Here is an 11801-nt window from a genome sequence, read left to right as displayed (position 1 = left end):
ATTATTCATTATCTTGTTACTGTCCTTAGGACTTATCTGTTAGGTAGTGATGGCTGGGATTTCACTGGCTTTTGGCCACCCCTGTGTACACAGCGCCCTCATCCCCATTAGTCAGCTGCCTTGAACATTTTCCATGTATTGCTTTCCTATTTTTCCTCCCTTCCTCTCTCTCCCTCCCTTCCTTCCTCAATTACTGTACAGTTAAGCATAACAAATGTACTTCGCTCGACTGTTCTATGCAGACCAGCTCAGCACTTTCTGAATGTGTGGTAACGCCACCCTCTGATCTGTGTCTTGGACTGTTTTCATCATCACGGGTTGAAGTCCCAGACGGAACCAAGTTTCAATGCATCCCTCACTACAGCACAGTTCAGCCCGCTTAGCTCAGACACCAAACTGGTTCCCACTGCCCACAGGGCAGGAAGTAACGTAAGTGTGTGATCGCCCAGGGCCCAGTGATGGAAGGCACGCTGCGTTCCGAGACACACAGCCAGTTCGTCCTGCGAGCGGAACAGTAACAGAGCTGGGGCCCAGGTCCTGCAATTCTCCTTGTTTGGCTTTCACAACACGCCCAACAGGTTCGGCGCTGGCGTGTTACCCGGGACCCGGCGAGGGAGAGGGCGAGGGAGAGGGCGAGGGAGAGGGTGTGTGGAGTTAGGATGAGACGATGCTCACTGAGTCTCGGACACAGCGAGGGCGTGAGCGGGAAGCGGTCCATTCACACGGTGCGTGAGACTGGGCGCAGCGATCAGACCACGCAGGTATCACGGGCACCTCGACATCCCCGACTTCATTTATTAAGTAAGAAAGGAAAGCACACGTACTCCGGGGGAACAGAAGATTTTATACCGACACGTTCACACTGAGATCAGCTGTCAGACACCCACCGGCGGACAGCTCCCTGTCCACGTGCCGGGGGACATTCTGAGTCAGACGAATTGGACGGCGCGGCCCCGCAGATCTAAAACACTCTGTACTCCGCCTGGAGTTTCAGTGGGTCCTTTAGCAAGGACTCCCGATGCGCCGTCCTGCGGTATTTACGACATGAGTCAGTGCAATAGGTCGCCGCGGTGCCGTCCCCAAGGCACAGCCCCTACAGGTTTGGATTCGTCATCGCGATCCCTTGGCACTCGATGATGTAGGCGTCTTTCGAGGCATCTCCTTCCTCTTCTGATTTCTTCACCGTGAATTTAGCCTGAAACCAGGAGAGAGCTCAGTGCGCAGGTAATAGGAAGTGCCCATAGCTCCATGAGCTTAAACAGGTGGGTAGCTAGCATCAAAGTCCTTTTAATTTTATAATTTTTTAAAAATTAAGCATTTAAGTATTTTTACTCCTCTCTTAAAATTGGTTCTCTGCACTTTTTACAGTTAACGCACGCAGCTTCATTTCTTGCCTTTTTCAGTAACATGGAGCACGTGTCCACCTTACTACAGTCTTATAATGTAGTTTTATAAAATCATATAAAATGTATAAAGACAACTGGGTTTCTGTTTATTAAAATCTGACCCCAAACCGGCTATGATAAAAATCAGCTACTACTTCTGCTGGGACGCTCACCTTTGCTAGCTGTTCGGCAAAATGTATAGCCGTCTGCGTGTGGAGTGTCACGGGTCCTGTTTTTATTCTGGAAACTCCGTTGGCCAGTGCCATGAAAATGATCAGCTTTGGGAAAGGAGGAAAGAAGAAACATCTCACACAGTGGCTAATATTGGAGTTAAAATTCTCTTGCTTGCTGAAACCGGTTTGGCTCAGTGGATAGAGCGTCGGCCTGCGGACTGAGGGGTCCCGGGTTCGATTCCGGTCAGGGGCATGTGCCTGGGTTGCGGGCACATCCCCAGTGGGAGATGTGCAGGAGGCAGCTGGTTGATGTTTTTCTCTCATCGATGTTTCTGACTCTCTGTCTCTCTCCCTTCCTCTCTGTAAAAAATCAATAAAATATATATTTAAAAAAAAAAAAATTCTCTTGCTTCCCACATATAAATACCAGAAATCATAGCAGCTGAAAGAATTCCTATTTCCTTAGGTTTCCAGAAACCCTAAGAAGATGACAGAACACCCGTGTCACCCAAAGTCTATAGTGTGGTACCGAACCATTCCACAGCAGTCCTCAATATAGATTTTTTAAAAAATTAATGCTTAAGAATAAACTATTGCTGAAAGGTGACATAGTAATCAGACCAACTATCAGTACGGGCTGGTCTACATAATATGACAGGCTTCTTCCACCCTCTGGAAGTACACCCTTCTAACCAATAAATCAACACTCTAATTCAGAATTATGGCGAGCTTGGCGTAGACCTGGGCCAGAAGGAAGGGACTGGCAGTAAGGGAAACCGTCTTAAGAAACTGGTCAAGAGCCTGAGGAACAGTTTCTAAAGGGAGGCTGCTGACTTGAGATGGAGAAGAGAAAAGCGTGGCAGGAGGAAAATCTACCAGGACGGTGGGCCAAGAGAAGATGCTTAGAAATAGTCACTGGTTTCTCAGTGGGAGCAGGCGTGTCCAAGGCAGAGAGGCTATGGCACTTCCGAGAGGAGGCGCTGCAGGCGTGAGCAATGGGATGAGGAGCAAGGCGGGGCCAGGGACGGAGACCTGAGAGTTGTCAGTGCAGATGGAACCTAACCCATGAGATGGGGCAGAGTCACTATGGGAGTGAATGCAGACCCAGAAAAGAGGGGTGAGCCGGAGCCTCGGGCTCCCTAACTGCTCAGGGTGAGATGATGGGAATGGCAACAGTGACGAGCCGGCAAAGAGACTGGATAGATGGCCTTGAGACAGGAAGACAGTGTGTCAGCACCACGGGAAGAAGTATTTCAGGAGGCGGGGGTGACCGGCCACGCCCAGTGCTGCAGCCAGGTCATGCAGGTGAGGTCTGGAATCCGAGGAACAAATTCCAGGATAATACTGTAATAACTCACTCAACTGCGCCACGCCAGCCGGGGCCTGACAGTCAGTATTAACACGTACACTCAACGCAACTACCAAGCGTTCGGATCCAACAGGCCCCGAGGCTGGCCCAGAAGTCGCTACCTGGTCTTGCAGGTACTCGTCCACGGCCCCGCCGTGCCTCAGGTTTGCCAGGAGCATCTCCGCAGCGTCGATGCCAACCTTGTCTGCATTGACACCTACGGGGCACGGAGTAAAACAACTGCATTAACGGAGAGGCCAAAACTTGAACTCGCAGATCCCCATCAGCACAGATACGCCTGACATTTCTCAGGCCTCTCCACTCATGCAGTGCGACTTCCAGGACAGGAGCTTTCCTGTATTTAATCTTCTGGGCACTCGGCGTATGACTGTCTAACCACAAGACGATCGAGCAAACCCAAAAGGTGGGAAATCTTATGAGAAAATGGTCTGGACTTTTAAAATGTCAGTATCACCAAAGGGGAGGGGGGGATGGTGAAGAGACTATTCTGTAGTAAAACGAAACTCAACAGATGTGATGACCAAATGCTGTCTGTGCTTAAAAAAGATAATAAAACAAGAAAATCCGCCCAGCCTGAGTGGCTCAGTGGTGGAGCGTCGACCTATGAACCAGAAGGTCACGGTTCAATTCTTGGTCAGGGCACATGCCCAGGTTGCAGGCTAGATTCTCAGTGGGGGTGGGGGATGTGCAGGAGGCAGTTGACCAATGATACTCTCTCATCATTGATGTTTCTCTCTCTCCCTTTCCCTTCCTCTCTGACATCAATAAAAATAAGTATCTTTGAAAACCCCACATTGCACTAAGGGACTTTGGTGCAATGGTTACGTCTGTAGGTGACAGACACCTTCTTGGGACATAAGGATGGTGCTGTGATGATGCTGCAGTCTTCAGAGATCCTGCAGCTCGATGCTCAGGACGGGGGGAGGGGGGGTGGCAGTGAGAACAGGGTAGGGCGCTCACCAGCCCTGCAACTCTTCTATGGGTTTCAAATCTTTCAAAGCGTAAAGCTGGGGGAGGGACTGAAAACGTAACGGACTCTAAAACAGAACCAGTCAACCGTACCCTTTTCAGCCTGCCACCCAGCACTCCTCCCGCCAGAGACATGGACACTTTAACTGGCGCTGGGCATGGGGGACCCCCTTCGTTTGTTTGTACCTCGTTTGCCCAGCGCGGACCCCGCCAGCAGGCAGCCCGTGGACGTCTCAGCCACCACGCTGCGGAGGAAGAGAAGAGCATGAGCGCCCGAGCCACCGAGAACCTCGCGTACATGCCAACAGGACACAGGGCGGCCGCTGGCCGACGGGGAGGATGAGATCTGGCTGGTACGCGGCAAAAGTGAGTGCTTCCCGAGGAGAGCAGCGTGATTGGCGTTCTCCATCCTCAGGGAGGCGTGAGGGCCCTCACCCTCGATGCCAACCACCCCCAGGTGGGGACAGCCCTCCGGGAAGTCCCGTCCCGCATGACATGGTGCCGCCCCACAGCCACACTGCGCCGTACAGCAGTCAAGGGTGACCTTAAATGGGAAGGTCTTTCCACAGAGATGCTGTTTCATTTTAGGTTTTAGATAGCATTACCACACTAGAGCACGTATTTACTATAACCCGTTAGCAGTAACTCCGAAAAAGACCTTAACATTTAAATACCCACAAAAGAGACTTTTACACCTCAAAAAGCGTTTTTATAACACTCGAATCACTAACTCCTAATTGGATTAATAGAGTAGTTATATTACTATTTCTTTTCTTTCTTTCTTTTTTTTTTTAATCTTCACCTGAGGATATTTTTCCATTGATTTTTAGAGAGAGTGAAAGCGAGAGGGAAAGACAGAGAGAAACATCGATGTGAGAGAATCACATCGATTGGTTGCCTCCTGCACACTCCCCAACCAGGGCCAGGGAGGGGCTCAGGCCAGGGAGGAGCCTGAAACTGAGGTACATGTCCTTGACCGGAATCGAACCCGGGACCTCTCAGTCAGCAGGCCAACGCTCAATCCACTAAGCCAAACCAGCTAGGGCTCTATTTCTTTTCTAAAAGATCTTGGCCATATCTAATATTCGTTTGTAAACTGACTTCACACTGAGGTACAGAAAAGCAACGGGAAATATTTCTCCCAGATCAGCTTCAAAGGCCAACTTCTGATGAGCGTCGGCGTTGAAGTTCACCATACAGACAAAGGGCTCTTGCAACGCAATGAAGGCAAACCATCCTCAGAAAAAAATTCGGAATAAAATAATCATCTTCATTCACTGCACAGCTGTTTCAGGTGTAAATGCCCTTTAAAATAGATCTTCTTAAAACTACAAACTTCAACAAAAGACACAAACAAACCACCCTCCAAATCTTGCATGTGGATGAGACAGTTATTTCAACCCAGGTGTGGGAGAAAGCCCGGAGCCGCACATGATGCCGCTGCCGTTGCCGAAGGCGTGGTCTCGGGGCTCCTGGACCGGCTGGATGTTCACGTACAGGTCCCTGAACTCCTTCCGGAGGCACCTCACGGCCGCCGCCGCCATCTCCTTCGCTACCTGTTTTGGCGAAACAGAAACGCAGAGTAAACCAAGTTCACGATGATTATGGCAACTGTCTTCACACCTTCGAGACAAACAACTTCTATGTGCGTTACAGAAAGGCTTGACTTGCATGAGCAGAGAGCACAGAATTGTAAGAAGAAAATTTTAATAAAAAGATTAACAAATGAATTCTTCTAATCATTTCTAAGTTTAGTTGCTAGAATACTTATCAAGACTTCACACACTGCCAAGAACATCTGGACGACTTACGTTAGATCAATGATTCTCTCTCATCATTGATGTTTCTATCTTTCTCACCCTCTCCCTTCCTCTCGGAAATCAATAAAAAATAATAATTTTAAAAAAATGGACAACTTACTTTAAAGGGCAAAGCGCCGGCCACAAAAGCCCTCCCGGATATCTTCGTCACAGAGCCACGCTCGGTTATGTTTATCGGGTTCAGCTGTTTCACCGGAGACACTTGGACAATCACTTCACCACCCCCTTTTGGGTAGTAGCCCCTACAAAAAAGCATGGCGAACACTCACATTCCCTGACGGCATGACACAAATAAAGCTCTATATTTACCAGGTAATAACATGGGGATGATATCCAACCACAGAATTGCTGGTTAAAACTTCCAAGCCCCCTTTGAGATCTGTGCTGCCCAATATGGTAGCCTCCATCACCAAGGGACTACTTCAATGAAATAAAACGTAAGCTCAGCTCCCCAGTCGCACCAGCCGCATTCCAAGGGCTCAACAGTCATATGTGGCCAGTGGCTACCACGCGGGACAGACAGGGGGACGGGTGGGGGACGTTTCCCTCCCGGCAGGAGGCGATCCTGCGCAGGGTTGTTTCAGAATAAAACCTTGAGGTAGGACCGTGTCTCTTTTGCGCCTGCCACGTTCCAGAGCCTAAAACAATGCGTGGCGTGTAGTAGGTGCTCAGTGAAGAATGTGAGTGTTTAAGGAGCTGAACACCAATACAACTGATTCGACGGGAGACGCTGAGAACACGCGGGTGAGGGCGCAGGGCTCCTGTCCACGAGGCGCTCCCCATCGGGGAGGCGATGGCCCCTCACACAGCGGGAGTCAGGCTGTGAGGACCACACCAGAGGTGTGCATATGAACTCACGGACAAGTCACACAAGAAATTGCAAGTTTCATCTGGAAAAAAATACAGGATTTCCAACTTTTAGGAGAGCAGGGGAGGAAAAACATGAACGACGACATGCAAGTGTGAAGGCACAAGCAGGGTTAAGGCATAATCAGGACACACGGGATGTGGAAAGGAGGAGGGGAACAGTGAGCCCGGCCGGCGCAGCTCAGTGGTTGAGCGTCGACCTATGAACCAGGAGGTCAGGGTTCCATTCCCAGTCAGGGCACAGGCCCGGGTTGTGGGCTCAACCCCCAGTAGGGGGCGTGCAGGAGGCAGCTGATCCATGGTTCTCTCTCATCACTGATATTTCTGTCTCTCCCTCTTCCTTCCTCTCTGAAATTAATAAAAATATATTTTTTTTTTAAAAAAAAAGAGGGGGACAGTGAAGCCAGAAGGTACATTGGAACAAGACTTCAGCGCCACCGCAAGAAATGTGGCCTTTCTCTTGGAAAAGCACCCCGAGGGACTGTGGCAGAGAACCCCTCCTGTGACCCCGCCGTCCCTGTCCAGCCGCCGGCGCAGTGGGCCCTGGACCCGCTCCGAGCCCGGCTCACACTAGACAGGAAGGCGCCTCAGAGCAGAATCCCCCTGAAAATCTCTCTCCCCGCAAACGAGTGAGTATCCCGGGCAGCTGCTTCCCAGGCCCCCGCTCCTGCTGCTTGCTGTTGGCAAACCACAGCACAGAGATTCCCTACAGGACATACAAGGAGAGTGGGTGCCAGGACGCTGTTCTCTGCCGTCCGACCTCTCCACTATTTTTACCATAAGTGGTGGGTCCAGCGGCCGCGAAATAAGCAACTTACCTCATCTTAATGTCACAATTAAACTTGAAACCAAATTTTTCAGCAATTGGCTTGAACACCTGAAAAATCAGAGCATTGTCGCCTTAACAACCAACAGTCACTGATTCAACAAGTGCATCTATCAGACACAAGTGCCCCGCACGGAGACTGAGCTAGTAACGAGGGGTTATAGTGACATAATGCGTAGGCTAGTTCCAGTTTTCAAATAAAATAAGGGGTGTGGAGCTGAAGTGGAAAGGTTAACATTTCATGAGCCAGGGCTGTGCAAGTCTGTGTCATGAGAATAAAAATCGCAACTCGGGGTTCTTGATCCCAATGATCATTTTACCGGGGAGGCCGCTGTGTCTAACCCTTTCCCTGTAACGCTCCGTGAGGAATCAGGGGTTTTTGGTGAACAGGATTCTATTCCGCCTTCTCGCTTTTTTTAAATATAACATACATTTAGCTTATTTCTTGGCTATTATGGATAGTATACTACAATGTACACGAGCTCTCTCGGAGATCTTAATTTATCAATTCTCTTGGACAAATACCCAGAAGCTGCATTACTGGATCAGGCGGTCATTTTATTTTTAACTTTTTGAGGAAACTCCGTATTGTTTCCCACAGCGGCGGTACCACACTGGATTCCCACCAGCAGTGCACAGGGGTTCCACTTTCTCCACCTCCTCGCAACACTTGTCAAACATAGTATTTCATTCTGGTTTTCAGTTTTTTTTTCTTCCAAACCCTAAGTCCCAGAACTGATTTTTGTATAATAAGTAAGAGAATGCGTGTAATAATGACCCTTGGAGCTTTTTAAAGGGTTCACCATGAACCCTACCTAAGCCACAACACTAAATCTACGGTAAACATAAGCCCACCGTGAAGAAATACACAGGAACTCGCACAAAACCCCTCGGATACATTTAGACGGAGCGCACAGGTCACCGTGGTGTGTCGGCAGCCTCGGAAGCCCTCACCATGGCCGTGTAGTCGATCTGCGGGGCCATCTCGGCATTGGTGCCGCCTCGCAGGCGCAGCTCGGAGGGAGACGCGGCGAACAGGACGCAGGGCAGGGACACCTGCAGCAAGAGGCACACGCTCCTGAGGGGAAGGCAGAGCGGGCTTAGCTGCACTTTCCTTCGAGACGCGGCTTCCCAAGAAGGTGATACTGACACATCCCCGCTGGCGGAAGCACAGACAACGGGACGGCAGGTCCACGCCCTCAAGTTTAAAGTTAAAAGCCATCTCAGTCACTGAATGACGAAATCCTCCATCTTAAAGACACAGTCGCAGAAACTGGCCTGACATGTAAATGTGACAAACCCATTTCTCCAACGGGAAAAAGGAAAACCAAGTTCATTCTAAAAGCAGCAGAATAGGGTTCGTAATAGCTGTGAGTCAAGAACGAAGCATACTCCCAGGCAGAGATGAGGACGACTACACAGCATGAAAACAGCCGTTTTCACATATGCAATTCCTATTCATAAAAAGCAGGGAAACAAATATGCTATACTACACACATGAGAAAATTCCAGCTATAGTAATAGCTGCAGTTAATAAACAATTACGTACCCCAAAGTCTCGAACCCTCAAAGGTAGGTGTGTTATTTCCACTTTAAAAAGTGAGAAAACTGAAACTGATAAGGGCTCAGCCAGGTGCCCGGGAGCGGGCAGGACCTGCACTTGAACCCGGGCCTGACTCCAACGCCCAGCCTTAGGAGGAAGGAAGAGCCACGCACCCTGCTGTCTTGGTGTCGGCCGTGTGGCTCCCACCTTTGATCTTCTCGGGAGTGAACGTTATCTCGGTGGAGCCGATGTCCGCTCCCTCCAGTTGCCCAGCGCACAGGTCTCGAATCATCTCCAGTCCGGATAAGTGCTGAGGCCTTTAGATAAAAACACTGCATCAAAACGCGTGCATTCCGACTGCCTACGGCCCCGCGTGTCCGGCAGGAGAACAGCGAGGCCTACCCACGGGTACTGCCGTGACACCTCCCAGGGTCAGCCCTTCCTCGGGGGTTTTATGCGCCTGGACGACCTGCTAGCAGGCATCATCTTACGGGATCCTTCCAGACCATTTAGCTATAAACACATACACTGACATGCTGTCAATTAGAAGTTCCAAAAGAGGGAAAGTAATAAAACTGCCTAAGTGCCCCCACTCCCCCTTGCCCTTCCCTGAATAGTCTATGGCATCTGTTAGGGGCTGAACTGTGTTCCCCCGAGATTCATACGCTGATGCCCTGACCCCCAGCACCTCAGAATGTGACTATTTGCAGACAGGCCCCTAAAGGAGGTGATTAAGGTAAAGGGGGCAGTGAAGGCGGTAATCCATTCTCATGGTGTCCTTATGAAAAGGGGAGATCAGGACACAGAGAGACACCCGGATGTGCCTGTATAGGAGGATGACCGTGAGAAGAGCAAGAGGGTGGCCACCTCCAAGCCAGGGAGAGAGGCCTGGGACAGAACCCTCCCCTGTGGGCCTCGGAGGAAACCAACCCAGCCAGCACCTTGATCTTGAACTTCGACCTCCAGAACTGGCAGAACATATACTTGTTTTTAGGCCACCCAGCCTGTGGGATGTTGTGACGGCAGCCCCAGCAAAGCAATAATGTGCCTAATGCAACCTTCATGAATTGGATGTCCCTGCTGGTGACGGGGTTGCTGGGAACTCTGGCACAGGGAGTGAATATTCACCAGCTCACTCACTGCCTTTTAATCATTTCAAAATGGCCTGTGGGTAAAGGAAGAGGCTAAGAGCTAGCTGATCGACGGCAATGGACCACACACAAAATGCGCACAGAGGAATCGGCCCGGCTTCCACCTGGGTCCTCTTCTAACAGGTGCATCCACCTGAACCTTATGGTGTGGCATCCCTGGCTTCCAGACACAAGGGACGAGGCCCAGGGGCAACATGTTCCCCCTCTCCGCACGCAGCCTTCGTCCTGGTCCTACCACAGCTGCCTAGTGGCCTGAATGAAAGCAGGACAGACCCAGCTCTGGGCCCCTTCCTGTTCTGATTTGAAAATGTGCTGTTTAAAGAGTGGGGTTTCCTCTGGCTCCACAGGCCCATCGGCCTCACCTGTCTTGCCCGCTGCCCTGCGCTCCCCAGGCAGCTGCGATGCGCCGGGAGGAGGGGAAGCATTTTGAAAGATAACACCTTAGGAAAGGAGACAACTCTAGCCAGAGGACACAGGCCCTGTTTTCCTCCTTTCTTTTTGATTTTTTTTTTAATGGAATGTTTTGGGGTGACATTGGTTCACAAAATCACGCAGGTTTCAAGGGCACAAGTCAACAAAACATCATCTGCACAGGGCATCCTGCCCATCACCCCAAACGAAATCTTTCCGTCCTCTCCCCCGCCACCCCCATGACAGCTGTCAGAGGGGAGGGGGTTGGGGGCCTGTTTTCTAAGTTTGCCCCTGGAGGGTTTCGAGACTGAACAACCCAGATCAGGCTAACAGCCCAGGCTGAAGCCCGCACCCGGGGCCCCTGCTGCCCGGATCTTCTCAGCATCACTGCGGGGGCTCCTGAGTCCCCAGCCCCACGCCATCCCCAAGGCCCAGGCTCCGCAGCCCGCCCCTCACGGCCTGCCTCCCCCACGCCCCGCCCAGCCCCCAGCCCACCCATCCCAGTCTCCCAGCCGGCATCCTCTTGGCCCTGCCACCCCCCAGGCCCCAGAGCGCGACTCCCACGGCCTGTCCCCCCCCACCCCCCAGACCCCCGATTACCGCAGGCCGGGCGTGCTGCGGCCGGCTCGGATCTTCTGCACCCGCAAGGGGAGCCCCAGGAGGCAGCTCAGGGCCGTGGACACCCTAAGGATCTGGCCGCCCTGCGCAGGGTGTGGGGCGGAGACAAGAGAGATGGTGAGACCTCCAAGCTCCCCACCACACCCCACACCCCACACCCCTCCCCCGCGGCCTCGGGCTCGCACTCACCCCTTCCAGGAGCCCGCCGTCCACCTCCACCCGCGGCCCCGCCATGGAGGGCGCCCTGGGGCCCGGCCCGCAAGCGCACAGCCTCCAACCGCGCGCGGCGAGGAGGACACGCCGGCTCCCGCCCCGCAGCTCCGAAAGCTGGTGCTCGCTGGGGCCGCGGGGCCGGCGGAGAGGGAAGGATCGGAGGCTCCGGAACACGATTCCGCGGAGACCACCCGCTTCGCGCCGGGTCCGCACCCCCAGCAGCCACTGCGCCTGCGCGCCGCTCGGTGCTCGGGGGGGGGGGGGGGGGGCGGGGAGCACGAACCGGATTCTAGCAAATCCGGGCGGCGGCCGGGCGGGGCCCCCAGCGCCGCAGGAAATGCGTCCCCAAGGCGGCGCCCTGAACGCGGACCGCAGTGCCGCGGGCTGCAAGCCTGCCTTTCCCGGGACCGGCCCCGGCAGCGCCCCGCAGGCCTGTGCGCACGGCGGTCCTTTCCC

General features: G+C 52.5%; 1 protein-coding gene across 1 annotated transcript; it reads right to left on the bottom strand.

Annotated features, from left to right (window-relative positions):
* Positions 1–764: 764 nt before the first annotated feature.
* Positions 765–11548, bottom strand: RTCA (RNA 3'-terminal phosphate cyclase). The gene is made up of 11 exons (XM_070396269.1): positions 11322–11548; positions 11115–11215; positions 9126–9269; positions 8364–8487; positions 7402–7460; positions 5817–5958; positions 5328–5452; positions 4083–4141; positions 3029–3123; positions 1559–1663; positions 765–1195 (listed from the first exon to the last, which is right to left on the bottom strand). Exons 1-11 carry the CDS (start codon positions 11364–11366, stop codon positions 1094–1096), a joined length of 1101 nt encoding a protein of 366 aa, XP_070252370.1. The 5' UTR covers positions 11367–11548; the 3' UTR covers positions 765–1093.
* Positions 11549–11801: the final 253 nt, after the last annotated feature.

Source organism: Myotis yumanensis, unplaced genomic scaffold (genome assembly GCF_028538775.1).
Source record: "Myotis yumanensis isolate MYYU_CA2020_CCGP unplaced genomic scaffold, mMyoYum1.0.hap1 SCAF_17, whole genome shotgun sequence".
Classification (NCBI taxonomy): domain Eukaryota; kingdom Metazoa; phylum Chordata; class Mammalia; order Chiroptera; family Vespertilionidae; genus Myotis; species Myotis yumanensis.
The sequence above is the reverse complement of the archived record's forward strand: the minus strand, read 5'-3'. Positions and strand labels throughout refer to the sequence as shown.

What these genes read in the sequence shown, in the direction of transcription:
- RTCA (XM_070396269.1), bottom strand. Translation starts at nt 11,366, where the DNA reads ATGGCGGGGCCGCGGGTGGAGGTGGACGGCGGGCTCCTGGAAGGG. An exon ending in GTCCGCGCTGGGCAAACGAG is followed by an intron (nt 3,124 to 4,082) that starts GTACAAACAAAC and finishes CGTGCCCCGTAG; the next exon opens with GTGTCAATGCAGACAAGGTT. An exon ending in ACGAGTACCTGCAAGACCAG is followed by an intron (nt 1,664 to 3,028) that starts GTAGCGACTTCT and finishes CCTTTCCCAAAG; the next exon opens with CTGATCATTTTCATGGCACT.